The sequence below is a fragment of the Xiphias gladius genome, chromosome 19 (genome assembly GCF_016859285.1).
Source record: "Xiphias gladius isolate SHS-SW01 ecotype Sanya breed wild chromosome 19, ASM1685928v1, whole genome shotgun sequence".
Lineage (NCBI taxonomy): Eukaryota > Metazoa > Chordata > Actinopteri > Istiophoriformes > Xiphiidae > Xiphias > Xiphias gladius.
Window position 1 is genome coordinate 7,733,878 of NC_053418.1, and position 18,688 is coordinate 7,752,565.

Sequence of the window (18,688 nt, forward strand, 5' to 3'; positions counted from 1 at the left end):
TACATGCCTCGTAAGCAATACATTTTATGCTGACCACGAATCAAATAAAGCGATGTATTGTGAAATCAGTTGTTCATAATGACCAACCCCCAGAGAATTAGCATCCCAACTCCGCAGCTCTACAAAACTTTTTAGCTTCCATTAGCTCCTGGTTACCGCTTGCCGCTAGGCAGCCACATACTTTCCTCAGGAGTTAATGAAGTGTAAAATAGAGCTAAAAGAAATTGTTGGCAATTGTCTGACAGCCAACTAATCACACAATCAACACATTTTTCAACGTTAACATGAGGACCCTTCTCAAATGGAAAACATACACTTCCCACTTTGTTTAATTCAAGTTATAATACCTGGAATGTACTGTACTGCATTGTACAGGAGCGTACCCGTGTCAGGCAACTAAGCAAAACATCAGCAAGCACTGACCTAGAGACATTACTAAACTTCGTGTTGGTATCAATCTGGTATGTTGGCAACACAAACTGGCAGTGTTAGTGCCCTGCTCCACCTCCATTGACCTATATAGGAGTTCTACTCTGTTGCAGCACTTTCCTAAAACTGTCATAAAACACACACACAAACACACACACACACTTCCTCTGCCACAATATCCATTTGTCTCTTTCTACCTTCCAATCATTTACTATTTCTGACATGTTCTATTCATCTCCCCTCCCATTGTTCCATCTCTACTTCCCTGTTTCGTTCCCTCTCTGTATACCAGACTCCATCCATCCATCTTGTTTGCTTCCTCTCAACTGCTCTCTGCCCTTCTACTGCTCCTTCCATCTCACTTGCTTTTCTTTCTGTTCTTTAAACTCATTCTCTCTCTGTGGTTCTCTTTCTGCCAGGTTCTTTATTGAGCTTTAATTGGCTCCCAGGAGGAAGTGGAAACTTTGCCTTCTGATTAAACACACACGCCTATAGTGGGAAGGCACACAATTATTTTATTATTACACTCACTTTAATGGGTGGGTACAGACACACACACACACAGACACGAAAATGTATATTTTAAGCCAAAAGCCACTGATGCTTTCTTGGGATGCCTTCCATAAGCCATTTAGAGTGCATTTGTGTGTATTGTGTGTGTATACACAAGAGGGTAACTTGTCACACTGAACTGATGTTTTTTAACAGCACTGACTATTCTGAACAGTGAAGAAAGAGATTTTTTTTGAACCCCCCAGTTCGTGTGTATATGCTTGTGGGAATGTGTATTTGCAAGTCTGCTTTCATTTGTGTAGGTGTAAGTGCTTTGAACATCCTCTGGCACAGTTTGGGGTCAGACAAAGCCACCAACTGAGACAAAAAAAGCAACGAGCTAACCTACGTAAGCATTCATATATTCAAAAATGAATTATTTAAGAATGCTCATAATGAAAGTCACAAGAAGACTTCACAACCGCATATTCAATACTTGTGCATACACGCAAACACACAGAAAACTCAACCACACGGCGTGATGAAAAATAAAAACAGAAGATGAGGGATTTTCACCTTATTGAGAAGAGAAGAGAAAAGAAGAGAAGAGAAAAGAAGAGAAGAGACAAGAAGGGAAGAAAAAGGGAGTAGAAGAGTGACATATGGGCAGTCAGATGGAGGCATATTAGATGGCGGGATTCCAGCAATGAAAGTGTTAAAATCCCCCGATGAGGAGTGATGGGAGTCTGAAATCCCTGCTGACGGGATAACACACACACAAATGCATGTCCTGAAATACAAAACATCTTAAAGAAAGAGTTTTCATAAAACCGAATAAAAATATTTACATTTTTAGCTCAAGCACACGTTTGCAGACGCGTTTACTCAGAGATGCACAGTCACACAGGATGAAACAGGCGAAGGTGTCCATCACATATGTGACCATGACCACCAGTCAGTCACATATGCTGTGATAAATCCCAAGAACACACACAGACATGAACAGAGTGTTGACCTCGGGGGTCAAGGTTAGGACGGTTGGCAGCCAACAGAGTTGTAACCTGCTGTTGCCCTTGGCCATGAAAAGCCAACTGACTGGGGCAGGACATGCTGTTCTGTAGAAAACACACTCACATACTTACACACACACACACACACACACACACACACACACACACACACACACACACACACACACAGGCACGTACATGAGCTCACACTACCTGATGTCCACACACATTCACACAGAACTAGTCCTTTGATTTAAAAAAACAAAAACAAAAACAAAAAACCCAACTTATTTTGAAAGGATAATTTCACATTAATTAAAATTGAAAAAAAAAAAAAAAAAAAAAGTCCCGCCACCACTCCAATCAAATAATTGCTTCCTCATAATTCTGCCTAACGTATACCCATTACGTTTGGGTATATATACCCATTACATTTGTGTTAAAATTCTGTATGAGTGTCTACTTGTGTTTCTTGCCCCGTCAGACTTGGGCTGCGTCCAAAATCACTCCCTATTTTCTGCTTACTATACGGTATACTATATACAGTATGTATTTTATCTGCTGTTTCATCCATCAGAACCTTAAGTATAACTTTTATGCACTACGTAGCAACCTCAAAATTTACAATAACCTAAGGAGAAATGTAGTGTCAATGTTACATTCACTACTTTTTGCTAAAACCCCCACAGTGAAGTCTTCACATTTGATAGAAGTGTGCAGCACTACACCTCTGAGTGATAATGCAAAATGATGACTCACAAGTGTCTGAAAACCCAGTTTACCGAGTTTGTGAACTATTATTGAGTGCTCTATTATGTAGAGAATAGTGAATAAGTGATAAAGTGGAGATCAGCTGCAGCCTTGGTCATTATTATAACTGCCTAATTTCACGCAGCATTTTATAACAACAAAAAAATAACATGAGATGATCTGTTTTGTTGCCCCCTCTCTTTTTCTCTTCATCTCTTGCCAGACTTCGGCCTTGTGGCTGACATTTCAGTTGATGCTTGTGTCCTGTCTTTCTGCATGCATGTCATTGTGAGCATGTGTGTCTTTGCAAGTGTGCACGTTTGCATTTTGAAGCTAAATGCTATACCCATTACGTTTGTCATTCACAGGGTTTTGGTGCTGTCAGCGTATGCAAGAGTGACATACCGAGCTGCTACTCAATATGTGCGCATGCATGTGTGTGTTTGTGTCTGTGTGTGTGTGTGTGTGTGTGTGTGTGCGCGTGCGAGCACTTGATGCGTTTGTGTATGTGTGTGTCTGTCTGCAATACGTCAGTCACCCAGGCTCTGCTAAATGTTAAACGTTTCAGGACTCACAGAGAGACAGATAGCATTCTATTGCCCTGTCAGTATTAACAATGGGCTGAAAGGACCACCGTGTTTGTGTGTGCGAGTGTGTGGTGTCGTTGTGGGCGGTGAGGAAAATGTACAGTTCTATACAATTTATTTTTCGGAATTGTCTTTCTATGTGTCAGTCCTTTTGTGTTTGTTTTCGCAGATGCTTTGTGAGCCTATTTTGCATCTGTGCGCGTAACTGCCTGTGTTAATGTGGGAGACACAAACAATGTTTGGAAAAGCTGCTGCTATTTGTACCCTCAGATGAAACTAAGCTATTAGAGAACGTACTAAATGTCTCCCAGCAGGGTCTGTATCAGTCAGTCACCTGAGATAGAGCCGAGCAGCACGTTGCTCTTGATGCAGCGGTAGACGTAATCGTAGCTCTGAGGTTTGAGAGGCGAGCCAGTAGACAGGATGGTGTGGAGAGACTGGAGGTTGTGTGTTTCCGCTGTGGGAGAAAGAGATAGAGGAAAAAAAATTACAAAAAACAAAAACAAAACAAGAAGATGAATCAGAAATCACTTGCATACGGGTGTGCAGTATATTTCTTTGTCAGTGCTGCATATCATTTTATTTGGTTGATCTAAATAACTCTTTGAAATCAACCAAAATTTCCCTTAGCATCAGGTTTGGAAAATGATCAAGTATTAACAACTGGCATTAAAAGTTTGATCAGATTCTCAATCTTGTTTACGTAATTTTCGAGCCGATATTTTGTGCTCTAAACACAGATTCATTAAGAAGTTTTGCATATTTTATTAGATAAAAGGTTTTGTAGAGGTATTGTTTTGGTATTGAGTTTCAATGCTTAAACTCAGATATCGTTGTGGCTACAGCATATAAAAATTTCAAATGTTACCCAGTTACAGTTAGCAATCATTTCAACACAAACACAAAAACAGTTTCAACACGAGCCTGCTTCTATGAACAGCTGTGGCTCGGTGCATCCCTAAATGTTGTGCTAATGCAGTATGCCGCCCTGATTTGACACAGCATACAAGCTTACATGTACTACCACACAAAACACACAAACCTTTAGCTGTCATCCCCCAGATCCATGCGCACGCACTCTGTCACACACACACACACACGCCCAAACCACAAGCCAATAACACCATGCAAACTAATAAGCTTAAAGCAACGAACCCTCACCCCATAAACATAAACACACACACACACACACACACACACACACACACACACACACACACACACACACACACACACACACAGTGGGAACTCTTGCTACCCCCCCACCATGCCTCCAGGTGTCCGGTCCAAATGTCAGCCCAGGGAAAAGGGCCTCTCCGCTGGGGCAGCCAGTGAAGAAGCTCCCCCTACCCTCCCCAGCCTATCGGAGGCACGCTTGTGCACGCACACGCAAGCACACACCAATAAACAGATCTCCCCTATGCTCTCTTTCTCTAATAAGCATCCAAAGGCACACACACGGTGCCAACTGGATCAAGTGGTTGGCTGACTGATGGGGGTGGGGCGGAGACAGACAGACAGACAGGCAGGGAAAGAGTAAAGGTTTTTTGTGGACATTTTGTTTTTCACGCTTTCCTGTTTAGTCAGAGAACTGGGAATGTGGTTAGCTAATTTACAAGTTGCAGACAGACACACACACACACAAAGCAGGCACCATGAATAAAGATTTGTGGTGATTATAACAGCGCAGTGGGAATTGAGACACACAGCAACTGTTTATGAAATAAACATTGGTTATAAGTGCTAATTTAACATTAGGAGAGGAGAGGAGGGGAGAAGCAAAAGGAAATGGGAAAGAAAGAGAATGGAGAGGATAAGAAAAGGTAAGGACCAGTAGGAAACAAGACCTTTGCATTAGTTATAACTGGTAATTTGCATGATGATGAGGGGAGCAGGAGGACATTTTGAGAGTTTAGATGAGGGGATGAAGAGGAGGACACAAACAAAAAAGAGAGGAGATAAAAAAATAAAAGAGCAAAAGCTTTGATATGTAATTATGTAAACCAAAGGCAATCTTATGCAACTAATACTAACTGGTATTTTATCATTCCCCCCACCCACAGGAAGTGCACTGCCATTAGTGTGAACCAGGTATAAAAGTTGAATACTCACAAAATAAGCACTGCTTGATGAATTGAATTTGCACCAAATTAAGGATTGAAGCCTAACAATTTGAAAAACCGTCAAGTACTTTGTTCCATAACAGAACAGCATGTACTGTTATAGAAGGCACAGCAAAAACAGCAATAATTTTAGGCTTGAACTTCTACACATCCTTTTTGTGTCACAGTAACAGAAAAGTGAGAACGGCATGTATGAAGGTTAACAGGAAGGCTAATAAGCACTGGCACAACTCTGATTATGTGGAGAGACCTGGTTCTCTCTCTAGAGAGCTGTGACACTAAAAGCAATTAGATGGGCTCATGACTCATATGAATTATCTTAACAGCACTTTTATCCATTCGATTCAGTGTCAAACACCAAAACACGGGGCAAACTGTTGATTGACACAGTAAATGGCATAACGGACATTTGGAGTCAAACAGCATCAGTATTATAATCACAATCGTGTCCATCTGCTCTTATTGTTCCAGGTTCCATTCTCACAGAGTAGATGTGCGTGGGTGAATGCATTTCTCTCTCGATTGCTGCTTGTTATTTGTGTGCGCCCATGTGTGTCTCTGGATGTCTGTGTGCGTGCTCACGTAGGTGCGCACACGATTGTATCTGCTACCACAACTCACCGGGTTTCAGGTTCCTCTCCTGCAGCACAGACAGCCACTTGGCCCCGGTACCAAAGATAGTGATGCTGGAGAAGTGGGGAAAAAAAAATAAGTAATGACAGTGACGAGAAGAAAAAGGCAGAAAAGGCAGAAACTGATTTCTTAAGTGTAATGTAAAGGCTTAGTGAAGCATTCTTTTCCAACATTAAAATAAACATAATTCCATTTCCCATAAGTGGAAGATGATGTACAGTATTTTGGGGAGAAAAAAAAAACAAAAACAAAAAACAAAACAGAATTTGTGTCAGTGTTGCCAACAATGACAGCCATCGCAACTGTCCTCCTACATACACGTACTGTATTCTGCATTGTGACAGCAGAAACTTTAAACAACAGAGCCAAATTAGCAAACATTATGAATCATCCACTGGGTGGTATGAATATTGTTGCCAAGTGTCATGGCAATCTGGTTTGTCTTTTTCGATGCTTTACTATCATTTGCACTCGAATTTCTAGATTGTGTCAATTCAAATTAAACAAGTAACAACTCTTCAACACACCATCCTCTATTCCCCGAATGTTTTTGGTTATTTTTTTTGCACCTTCCAGTGTGTATGTTTTCGATTTTGTCTTATGACTTTATCTTGAACCATTGTTTGCCACATGAGCACAACAAAATGCTTCTTCCACCTGCCAAAAAAAAAAAAAAAAAAATGCTGGCAAATACAGTGGTAGCATTTGAAAGTGTCCCACCCTGTCACGAGAATGCCGCACCTTTGCCACGGATGCGCCGCCCTTGTGACCTTATAATGTATTACGGTATCATGTCATCAGGGGGCACTCAGCTAACACACAGCTTTGCACAAGTACACTGACTTCTACACTTTGGCCTCGGAGGTGATGTCACATTTTTGCAACACTTCACTTAGATTTTAAGTAGTTGTGGCTGTAAGGTCTGGCTCCTGGGTTACTTTAGCGAGTAAGCCATCATGTTTCAGAGCCTACCCTACCTACCTGGCTAGGAAATATGTGGAGTAATCTAAATGGTCAGGATTCACAAAAATTCAGTCAGAAACAGAAATGACCATATACAGTAGATGGTTATACAGTTAAATTTGGCAACAAAAAAAAAACAACAACTTTGAAATCTTTAGCATCTGTATATATACAGTATAAATAGTGATGAAATGATAGGGAATTGGCTAAAATGGAATGTGCAACCTATAAAATGTTCAAGTCAAACATGATTAGTGAAAAGCCAAAACTACCTGAGTCTGAATTATACATATTTCTTTACATATCATATTATTCATTATGGAAAATAATATTTTGTAGTATCACTCTAAAACTTGTCTTAGAAGGTGTGAGCTCACCTCTGTCTCTGCATCTAGGATCTAATTTTTTACCCACTTAAGAGACCCGTCTTGTTCTTAAACTGAAGTTCTCAAATTTACGAGCATTTTTGAGTCTACAGAATTTTGATAAATAGCTTTTATCCCCAAGTTTGCAACTGGGAGTAAAAGTGAAGAATTTGGCCCTGGGAAACAAATCCCCTTTAATAAACCCACATCAACATCAGATCTTAGTTAAGTCGAAATTACAAAAAGGTTGATCACATTTGGAGGAGGTTGGTTGGTGAAGGGAGCTACAGCAGCGACCGGCCTATATTGGCAGAGTAAGAGTGAGGGCTGAGAAGTGAGAGCGTTATAAAGGCCTACTACACCTGTATGAATACGATTCGATGTTATTATTCAGCTGGTATCAAAACAGCTGATGAATGAGGCACTAATGGTGACGCATGAATGAAGGAGCTTAATGTGAGTGCGACTTCAATGCTCAGTCTGAACTGACTCCATGCTCCGTTCGTTGCCCTGAATCCGTGCATGACAGGGCATAATTTAAATGTCTCTGCGCTGAATGTAAAAAAATACAGAAAAGGGAAACAGTTATTGAACGGCCTTTGCCCTTAATCCCATCTGCTCCAGTGGAGCTACTCAGTATCGTGTTTGTACTAGAAAGTTCCCAGGAGAGGAGAGTGTGGCACTGTGTAAATGCAAAGCAATGTGTAGCTGAAACAGAGCCTGTGTGCTCAGTCAACCCTTAATGGATAGATAAGAAATGTGAAGAAGAAAACTGATTGGAAATTGACTTTCAACTGGAAAAAAAAAAAGAGTCAAACACAATAATGGTCAGTCTAGCATGAGAGGACAAAATGTCTCCTTTGTAAATGTTCCACAAGGAAATAGTTCAAAGGAGAATGTAGTGACAGGATGTTTGCACACACCAACAGTGAAATGAAATGATTTTGGAAGGTGCTTTCTTCTGTGAATGGAAGTCACCCTGACAGCTGACAACAGTTGGACAACATGTGGAAGGCAAGAAGTGACAAAACGTCACTTCTGTGCTCCCCTGCAGTTTTAATTTTAAAACAAAGGGCCTTTTAAAGTCTGCCTCTGTGAATGGGTGTGTTCGTCTCAGTCTGTGTCTTCTTGTCTTTTCAAGTTATTTTTGCTGACATTAAAATCAATCAACTTGCCTCCTATCCCTATGGTAACCATGTCTGTCAATCAAGAATAAAAAAGAATCTGTCACTGGGAAACAAAACAACTGTCTGATGCTTGATTGGTCAATAACCAGGAATTGGTTTGCAGGGAAAGATGTGATTTGCTCTCAGAGGTTCAAATCGATTAATGTTAATACAGGTTGTTCACAGGGTGAATGAAGGGGTTAGATTGCGTGAAAGGGCAAAGGTCCCAAGTACCCAAGAAGTAATATCTGACATGGAATGAAGTGAATGGTACGTGCACCTCCTGTCCATGCTGCCTCTGCATGCCTCACCCTTCGCCATTCCATTTGCTAAAGTTTCGTTATCTTGAAATCTCATGTCAAATAATAAGTCATTTTAAACCTAAACCTTGATTTATTGAGAATCTGTTTGTGGACACTGTGGATTAACCAGACTCTAATGTCTGTTTTTGGTTGATCCAGCAAATTAGATGTGTGACCAATCAAAGTACTTTATCACATTGATGCAAAAGTCATTAAAGTACAATTTTGCCTTCAAACTGTTCTGCTCACTGACTTGCAACATTGCCAATAAGGGCCTAATAACCCATTATACACACCAGTGTAAACCGTATGGCAATATCTTCAGTTCACAAATTTTCTTTTAATTCATGGTTATATCATCATAGCGCTCCACCCTTTTATCTATGGAACTTCAAACACTTTGGAAAGAATAATAGAATACAAAATACTGTAATGCCGTTTCACTTATCTTTTATTTCATTGATTTTAAATCTGATATTTTAAATTTTTTTTATATTTTCTATACTATATTGCAAGAGTTAATTTCCAATGGCTTACAACATTACATTTTTGCTTAAGCAGAAAGAAAACATGCACAAAAAGCACCACATACGAAAACAAAAAGGAACTAAATACTGCTTAAGTATTAACAAAAAGAAGAAAAAAAATAATGAAATAAATGAATATTTAAGTTAATAAAATTACTATTACTGTCGATTCGATTTCACATTCTGAAAGTTATTCTTTCCGTTTTTAAAATTCCATTCCCTGTTCGCTTCCAATTATCAAAAAGGTCCAATCTCTTTATTATTTACAGGTAAGATATCACAAAAATGAATTACAAAAAACAGAAATTAGATTGTACTGTGTATAAGCACCTATATTTAAGTAATAAGGGTGTGTAAATATGTAGACGTTTTGTATGTTTTGTAAAGTTGAGTAGACATGGTCTATATCTGTTCTCCACATTCACTGATAGCCACCTGATACTGCAGATGAAACGCATAAATTCAAAAGACGAAGACCCCATTCGTCATCTGCACACTCACACAGTCGCTCTCCATTCCATCCATCATCTCTGACCCCCCGTCCGCATCTGGATTTGTTTCGCTGATAGCTACCATGGAAACAGTCACTCTATTCTGATTGGAGGCAGGTGGCAGGGTGTGGCCGCTAATTGGGTGTTTAGGATGGAGGGTGGAGGAGAAGCTGTGAGGCTCTGTTTGTGAGTCTGTGTGCCTGCATATGTAGATGTACCTGTGTATCTGTTTCAAGGGAGACCTGTTACTAGAAGCTACAGAGTCAATAAGAGACACTCAAAGCCAATCAGATACAAGAGCACCTCCGAGCAGTTATTACGTTAATGCGTCTCTATGAGTGTTGCGATGTAGCAACTGAAGTACCGCTTGTCGGTGCATGTTTTTCCGAGCCACTCTCACACTTCTCCTCCACCTCGAGAAGAATTGTTCTCCGGTGCAGGAGGCTACAAGGAACAGTTTTTAAAGTATGAAGCACTACACCTTTTTTGAAAATCAATACATACCTAATTTATTAGGCTACCTTGGTGAAGTTTGTGGTGAAATGATGAGTATGATAGAATGCCTCCATCTCATTCTAGCTGTATTTTTAGTGCTACTCTTTCTAAAATTAAACTCATTTCCTATGAGCCCTGTTGCTTCCTGTCACAAACAGAATTCTGATACTCAGCCCACCTCCCTGACAAGCATTTGTTATCTCTGATTTTGTCATTTTTCCCATCACTACTCACTTTCTCGCTTTCCTTCTGTCATGTAGTATTGTGAAGCTTTCCTATTTTGTGCTCTAAAGCATTCCCCTTTTGAGCTACAATTAAACCTGCTGGAAGACAATTAAAAAGACAGAGTACAGGCTTATGTCTCAAAATTAATGAGGTAATGTTCTTTTTTTATATATATGCAGTAAATTGATATGCTGCATTTAGTACTTTAAACAAGTATGGATGCTGTTTAGTTTGTGAGCAAAGAATATTTGTAGAAGATCTGGTGAAGACATGAGTCTCCAGTTTATAAGATTTAGACGCAGCTTGAAAAACGAGGAGATATTTTAAAATGTTATGACCACTTTGCTAAAACTGTCACTAAGCTGGCAAGACGCAATCTGCTGAACTTTATCTGTAGTTATCTCCTCCAAAGAGGAGAAAATTTTGCTTGGCATTAGCAAAAGACAGGATTTCCATACAGTAGATGGTACGAGAGTATGGGAGGAATCTTTTCTATCATATCAGCCCAACACATAATGGACAAAAGATGGAAAAGAAGACAAGAAGAGCCTCAGAAAAAAAACAGAGGAACCTCTAAAGTCCCGTACATACATGGTAGCTATCACAAGTATAAATGCTTTAACCTTTTCCTTGCTTCACGCAGGAATACTGCTGATTTTGATCCCACTACGGCCCTGGTAGAGAGTCTCAGTAAATCTCCTTTTTCCATTGTATATTTACTGATGTTGACATCCATGTTACCGGATCACTTTATTGTAATACATTTTGTGACTGATTTTCTTCTTAGAAGGATTTAGGCCCTGTTTCTTTCACTTAAATACAAATACTTGCTGCGTCACTGCCATGACCTGTGGCGGCTATTCCCACCATACTCGCAGCCCATTCTGACCCAGCACTAGTGTGCTGAACCACCATTTTGTACAAGATACAAGATTGTGTAACAATTCTTGAATTTTAAATACGTTATTGTGGGTGATTTTATATACTATCTGCTACATTTTAGCCGTTCATGAAGAACTTCTACTGTGTCTCACATTTGTTAGTCTCTCTCAAACTAATTCTCAATATGTTGCAAAGCACAGAAAACTACTGGATAACTAAACATAAACACAAGTCTTCTGAGACTATCCCCATGCTTCAGTCCCCCTCATCTTTCCCTTTTTCCTTTTTCTCAAAGCAGCAAAACTGCAATACAGCAAACATTTTTTTGTGCAAAATTGTCAGTTCCCATAACTGAAAGTGCCATCTTTCAAAAAATATCTATGAAGAGATTTAAAACTAAGTGTCACTTATTCAGGGAGTTGTGGCAGTGAAATTCAACAGCAAAGTAGTGATTAAAGTCCCACAGCTAACAAAATTCAAGGCAATGGAGGAAGCTTCAATCTAATTTAGGACTCTACAAAACTCTGACAGATTTAGCCCCATTTAAAATATCCAACCTTAATTCAGAAGATGTGGGTGTATAAAATTTCACATCAACCTATCCCAGAGGGTTTTCCACATAACGCTGGGATCCGGGAAATATGTCTGAGGTGGCAACATCAGCACTTAATTGGTTCAAAAACCTTCTCACAGTTTAAAAGCTTCCATTCGTCTTTCTGTCGTGCTGGCAGCCCTCCCCTGAATTCCTTTATGTGGGTAATTTTGCTAACCTTGTTCACTCTTATTTTTCAATCTCTCACTTTTTTTTTTTTTTTTGGGGGGGGGGGGCAATAGGCAGTGTGGTTGAAAGAAAACAACATTTATCTCATCAAAAAGCGAATACCAAACCATACTGTTGATATTAACCAACCATAAAGCCTCAAAAACTGGTATAATCCCTACTCTACCAGTTACTTTACCGTGGACAATTTATCATATGAAGATCCTAATACTGTGTATATGATAATCCAAATGTCTCGTAAAACTGTGAAAGGAGCTCATTAGCTTTGGGATCTACAAACAAATCCTGTTCTGAGTTTCTGCTGTAGAAGTAGTTTTTCTTGGCACTTTCACTCTATAGCTTTCCCCTGCTCCCCATCTGTGTCAATTTTTTCTCCCCATTACCGCCTTTCTTGCTGAAGGCAATATGCCATCTCTACTGCAGTGAATATATGTGCCTGTGGTATAACTGTCTTAAAAGGGTCTCACTTTTGCTGACCACACAGCATTTTTTTTTTTTTTTTTAATCCAAAAGGTGGACTGAACGCACTCAATAACTCGCGGTCAGGAGCTGCCCCATACGACACACTCTTCAATTGTTGGCTGTTGTTGTAAGGCTGCTCAAGGGCACATCAGCTGCAGTTTTTGGTAGGTGTTAAGGGGTGAGAGGATTCCTCATGGATTTCCTTTACCCCTTTCTTTAATAATATTTGTGAAATGTCAGGGTTGTTTGCACATGACACAAATTCTTTTTTTTTTTTTTTTTTAAATAATATTTTTAAAATAACTACGAACAGTGTGAAGTGAATGATAAAAGTTTAAAGCAGAACTAATATATGCTTTTAGGTAATTAAAAACAGATGAATCAATCACACTGTCTATCAACGGCGTTCATACTAAGTATTGGAAACCAAATGCTTTTCAGTGTAATAATGGACCGTTAAAAAAAAAAAAAAAAGAGGGCATCTCCTATAGGTTACACAAAGAAAAGTTTCCAAACGTATTGCCGTTTTGAACAAAGCAAATTACACACCACTTCAAATTTAGCACATTCTTTGTCTCCACCTCATCTGATTATTCATGTATTCTGACACCTTGTTGTATATTATTGCTCAGACGAGTGCTGATTAATTGTGTTTCCACTGTGTTCTTAAAATAGGTTGTTAAAGAATTGGCAGGCCATCTTCATAAATTATTTCAGCTAACACATTATATAACGGGGCCTGTATTTTCCAGGTAATTGCCTGAGAACTTTCCTCGTAATTTCCAACAAATTAGCTGGTAATCAGCTACAATTCCTCGGATATTTCCAAGAAAGGCCTATGCAATTTGGATCTTATTATAAAGAAAATGGAAGAAGTGTTAGCTGCTACAGTTACCGTTGTTATTTCAATTTTAGTTCTCAAGAGAGGGGCTTGTAGTGTAAGACGTTTCTTCTCCCTGCTACTTTTGTGTACAGTTAATAGGTCAGGTGTATATTTTGTGTGACATAAAGACATACACTGAAACTAACTAAATGAATAAATGACCATATTCAGAGGCCATCTTGACTTGAATATTGCATAAGGGCTGAATTTAAAACCAAGAAAAGGGAAACTACTGATCAAACTGGCCTATCGTAGTACTACTCAAACTACTGGCACATCATATTTTGGAGATAATTATCCACTATATTTTACGGTCTCTCTCAGCCTACTACCCTGCCCCGAAAACCCAAATTTTAATGGGAAATGCTGGGAGTTTACTGAGCACACACAACTTACATACCCTTTGAGATACTTAAAATACAGGTGAAAAATTAGGGGGGAAAAAGAAAAAAAAAAAAAATTACTATCCACCCTTTCTATTTAATTTGAACCAGTTAATTGCCACCACCATACAATTGTGTAGTTGACCATTTCAGCTTTTCTCTTGCCGTCTTCTGAGGATCAATTCTGGGTTTATACTCTACTGTTTATGGTGGTGATAGTGGTGGTGTTGGGAGGGTTGTAACAGAATATTTACTAAGATATAGGATCTGCTGTAAATGTCCTCTGTGCTACACTGACTGTGAACCTACCTTGTGTAAAAATACTTGTTCAGAGATAGAAAGGAAAGGGGATGCAGGGTACAACAGTAGGTGGGTTATAGTGGGTTTATACAGTATCTAACTCTGGTATCCTGGGACCATACTCTCCGCCAGATCTTCTGTTGACATTCGTCAAATTCAAACAATTCAAATCCAACCGATTTCGTAACTGGATTTAAAGTGAACTGCCCTGGGCAAATGGGAAAATGTTTTTCAAAATCTGAAATCAGATGGCATGTAATCCCTTGTCTTCATATGCGATGTCCACATGGCCACATCTTATAGCATGACCATCCTCCTCTTGATTAGATGGCAGACTTGAGGTCTCAGCGGCCCTGTCTGTCTCGTAGTTTAACCTGAGCTTTTCATCCAAATTTACAGCATCCCCATCAATCTCAATAACAACAGCCTTAAGGGATGGCTGACCCTGGTGACTTAAAACAGCCTGTTCAGCTGAGTAGAATTCATCACTGGCACTTTCAAAATGACAGCAAGGCAGCCCATTTGTGGTGATCAATAAGCAGGTTTTCGGGTGCCTTTTGTAAGTCTGAACTATGAGACGAGACCGAGAGCTATGTTTTCTCCAAATACCAAGGCATTCACTACATACAGTAAAACTCGTATATCTGCTGTCTGGATTCTTGACATAACAAGTTTTGGCAAATTCGAAAAAGCCTGTTCCTGTTTTCCATTGGGTTTTTTTCAACAATACCCCAAATAACAGTCTTACTATTCTATGGCACATAAAATAAGGTAAAAATAATTTACTATGTCTTTTACCCACTCTATAGCCCATTACCCTCATCTTTCTTCTATATTTTTCTTTGTGTTGTCTTTCTAACCAGTCCAAAAAAAAGGACCAGCCATTCTCTTCTCTAATTTTAAATTAGCAGTAATAAATCAGTGAGTAAACAAAAAAATGTTTATTGTATGATCAGTTGCTGAGGGTCTCGGTTATAACACACATTAAGAACAAACAGAAATCTTTATTCATGGGTCTGCTCTTGTGGGCATGTGTGTGCAAGTCGTCAGTTGGTTAAACAAATGATCAGTTCTGTGGTTAAAATCAAGATCTCCCAGGGATACCTTCCCCTTTGCTCCTGCTCTACCTTAGACTCAGTCTGCTTGCATCTCAATTTTTCATTTCATAGTCAGATTTTTCTCTATATTCTCTATTTGCCTGTTTCTAAAACTCTACATATTAAAAGGGAAAAACCCACACTTGTTCTTATAGCCATCGTATGTGACTTGAAACTCTTACTGAAAATGCAGCATGCCTTGGGCTGGACTGCATTTTATTAAAGCTGCAATCGATATTGAGAGAATTTCTATAGAGAAATTGGAGGGATTTGTTTTGTTTTGGAATTTGTTTTGAACATCAGGGAAAAATGGTTTGTCTTTACAGAAACCCTAACACCAAAACCCGAGGATAACTGTTAATGATTCTTACAGCTCAACCTTCTTCTGTCAGGACAGCTGATTGTGGCTATGCAAGGGATATTCTGATGTCAAGTCTCAATTTAATAGCACTCTGTTACATCTTTGTTGAAATAAATAAGTCTCGATTCCATGAATCATTGTGCAATTTTGTGGAGGATCCAGGCGCTTAAGATTGAGAGTGAATGTATTAGCAATGAAGTACTGAGGATTATCTGTGTTAATGTTTTTCAGACGTTGTATAAGACAATCATCATCACCTAAATATTAATATCAATGGTGACACAAAAACCTTCATAAAAAAAGTATGTTTGCAAAGAGCATTTTTTGGTTTTGAAATAAAACTCTTCTTCCAGCAGAAAGCAATAAACCGCAGAACAATTCAGTCATTGTTACTCTCTTCTGGCAGCCTCTCTCGTTTGTGTGTGTGTTTGTGCATTTGTGCATGGGTGTGAGGCTTACACACCCCAGCTGGTCTGTCAGGTTCCACAGTACATTGGGTGTGGGCATTAGCGGTGAACCGTCATATAAAACCACTGAGGCTCCCACTGCCAGAGCAGACACCAGCCAGTTCCACATCATCCAGCCAGTCTATGAACACCACAGATACAAACACAGTGGTCAGTTTATCTGGTATAAACACTCCTTTCTCATCAACATGGGTAAATGGGTAGAAAAATGAAGAAACTCCTGCAGACTGTGAATCATGTGAGGCTCACACGATAGTGTTTCTCTTTTTACTCCATGCTAAGAAACAGCTTTGGCACCATCCCTCATATATTCAAATAATGGTGAAACTGGTTCTACTGCATGAAGTCTGTCTACAGGGCTAATACAGGATATATATTGTATATAGGAGAATTTATACAATACCAACTATTGGTGAAACGATTAGTCAGGGAATCAATTACTGACAGCAGACGGCAGATGATTCCACAGGTTTGATTAAGTTGATTTATCAAGCAAAAAATACCAAAAGTACATTGGTTTTTGCTTTCAGATGTGGGTACTTGCTGCTTTTCTCTGTTTTCTACTATTATAAATTTAATACTTTGGGTTTTGAACTGTTAGACAAAACAAGCTATTCAAAGATGTCACCCTAAGTTCTTGGAACTTGTTATGAGTATTTTTTTTTTATATATTTTCTGACATTTTATAGATCAAACTATTATTCAATTAATATTAAAAAAATCAACAGATTAATCAATTCCCACATCTATTGCTACACAAGCATTTACTGATTTAGTTAAAGGCTGACTAAACATATGTAAAATAGACACAATAATATTTAAACACATCCCACAACACAACAACTGCAGATTTAATTAACATAAGATTAGGTTCCTCAGTGTTGATCATCAAAAAAAAAAAAACTAGAATCTTGTAGGAACTAGAAATTATAAACAGCTCTGACCTTCTGAACTCAATGCTCCTCCTTAGACAAGATCTGTTTGTGTGTGCATTTTGTGTCTGTCTCTGCGATCGGGCTCATGGTTAATAATACCCCGCAATATTAAACAACATACCCCTGCGGAGAGCTGAGATGAGACAGTAGGAGGGCGGAGGAAAGAGCCCCAGGATTTAGAAATGTTGGTACCACGAGGGTGTCCCCTTTTTTGTGAAAAGGTTGTGGACCTACCGTAGTGTAGTAAATGATGACATCACTGCTGGTCATATTGCCATGGAGAATGTGTTCCTTCAAGTGTTGGATGAGTGTGCCCTAGGGAGGCAGAGAAAGAGAGACTGTTAATGTGACATAACTTTTTTTTTTTTTATTCATATTTTCGATCAAGACATTTATATTTATTGATTATTGATATATAATCAATATATTTATTGATAAGCCGCACAGAACATGCTTCTAACCAAGGCTTCTACACACAACACACGGGAGTGCTTCTTCTTAAAAAAAAAAAAGGCAATTTGGGTAGAGTGTGAATTCTCCCACAGTCAATAACCCGTCACACTTTGATATATTGTAGAATATAAACTGTATGACTATATGTGCATGACTGTGTGTGTTTTAGTTTTGAGCCTATGTGTACTTTGCGATCCACATAGACAGAGGGTCCATGTATGTGTGTGTGTGTGTATGTATGTATGTGCGTATAATATTTGGCAGGACTCAGCTGCCACGCGCGTCCTTCGTTCGTGCCATCTTGCTCCTGACAGCATGTTAACAGGGCCGTAACAAAGCAGAAAGCACAACAGCGCTGGGGCTAATTGGTAAAGCCATAGTGGACTGCCAGCGTCACCATACGAAACGTTTTCACCAGCGCATTACTGTCCAATTATTGGCAGCATGGGGAGAAGGACGGGGCATAAAAGAGAGAGACGGGGACAAAAGGAGAGGCAATAATGGAGAGAAAGTAAAGGGTGCCAGGGGAGAGAAGAAATAAAGCAGGGGAATATACCTAATGAGAGTCCCAAAAGGAGGACTAAGTGGGATAAAAGGGAGAAAATGCATGTAAGTTAAGGATAGAAAACCAATGTGAAAGAAGGACGGGAGGGTAAAAAAGTGAGAGGGAGAAGAATGAAAGAAAAAATAGGAGAGGGAGAGAGGGGAAAACAACTGCTTTGTGAAAATGTGAGAATGCATTTGTTTGTGAGTGTTGACCAATTTGAATGTTGAGTGTTTCAGCCTTCAAAGTGCAGTGGTCCTTTTGAAATCACACATTCATTTAACACTCTCGCTCACTCAGATGTGGTATGTAGCAAGGCAAAAAAAAAAAATGTCATTCATACTCCCTTCTGACAGCGAATAACCTTTCGGAGATCTGCTGATGGAGGTCTGCTGCCATCTTGTGGAGGAAAGTGTAACGGAAAACCGACTGACACATTAAGTAGATGGCTTTGACTACTGCTGCTGTGAGGTGATACTTGTGTCAATGACCTGGTCAGGAGCAACTAACAAACTGGTGTAATCTGATTTAGTCGCCTTGAAAAAGTAACTATACAAATAGAAGTGTGATAAAATCTGGATA

General features: G+C 39.3%; 1 protein-coding gene across 2 annotated transcripts in view; it reads right to left on the reverse strand.

Annotated features, from left to right (window-relative positions):
- aacs (acetoacetyl-CoA synthetase) overlaps positions 1-18,688 on the reverse strand; it is a 46,020-nt gene that overhangs the window by 14,626 nt on the left and 12,706 nt on the right. For both annotated transcript variants that reach the window (XR_005709524.1, XM_040155143.1), the window contains exons 9-12: positions 17,344-17,424; positions 16,171-16,295; positions 6,013-6,077; positions 3,603-3,725 (exon numbers count right to left, since the gene is read on the reverse strand). Coding sequence is in view for 1 of the 2 variants with exons in the window: in XM_040155143.1 (XP_040011077.1) it covers positions 3,603-3,725; positions 6,013-6,077; positions 16,171-16,295; positions 17,344-17,424 (394 nt within the window). In the remaining variant the exon portion in view is untranslated. The remainder of the gene's footprint in view (positions 1-3,602; positions 3,726-6,012; positions 6,078-16,170; positions 16,296-17,343; positions 17,425-18,688) is intronic.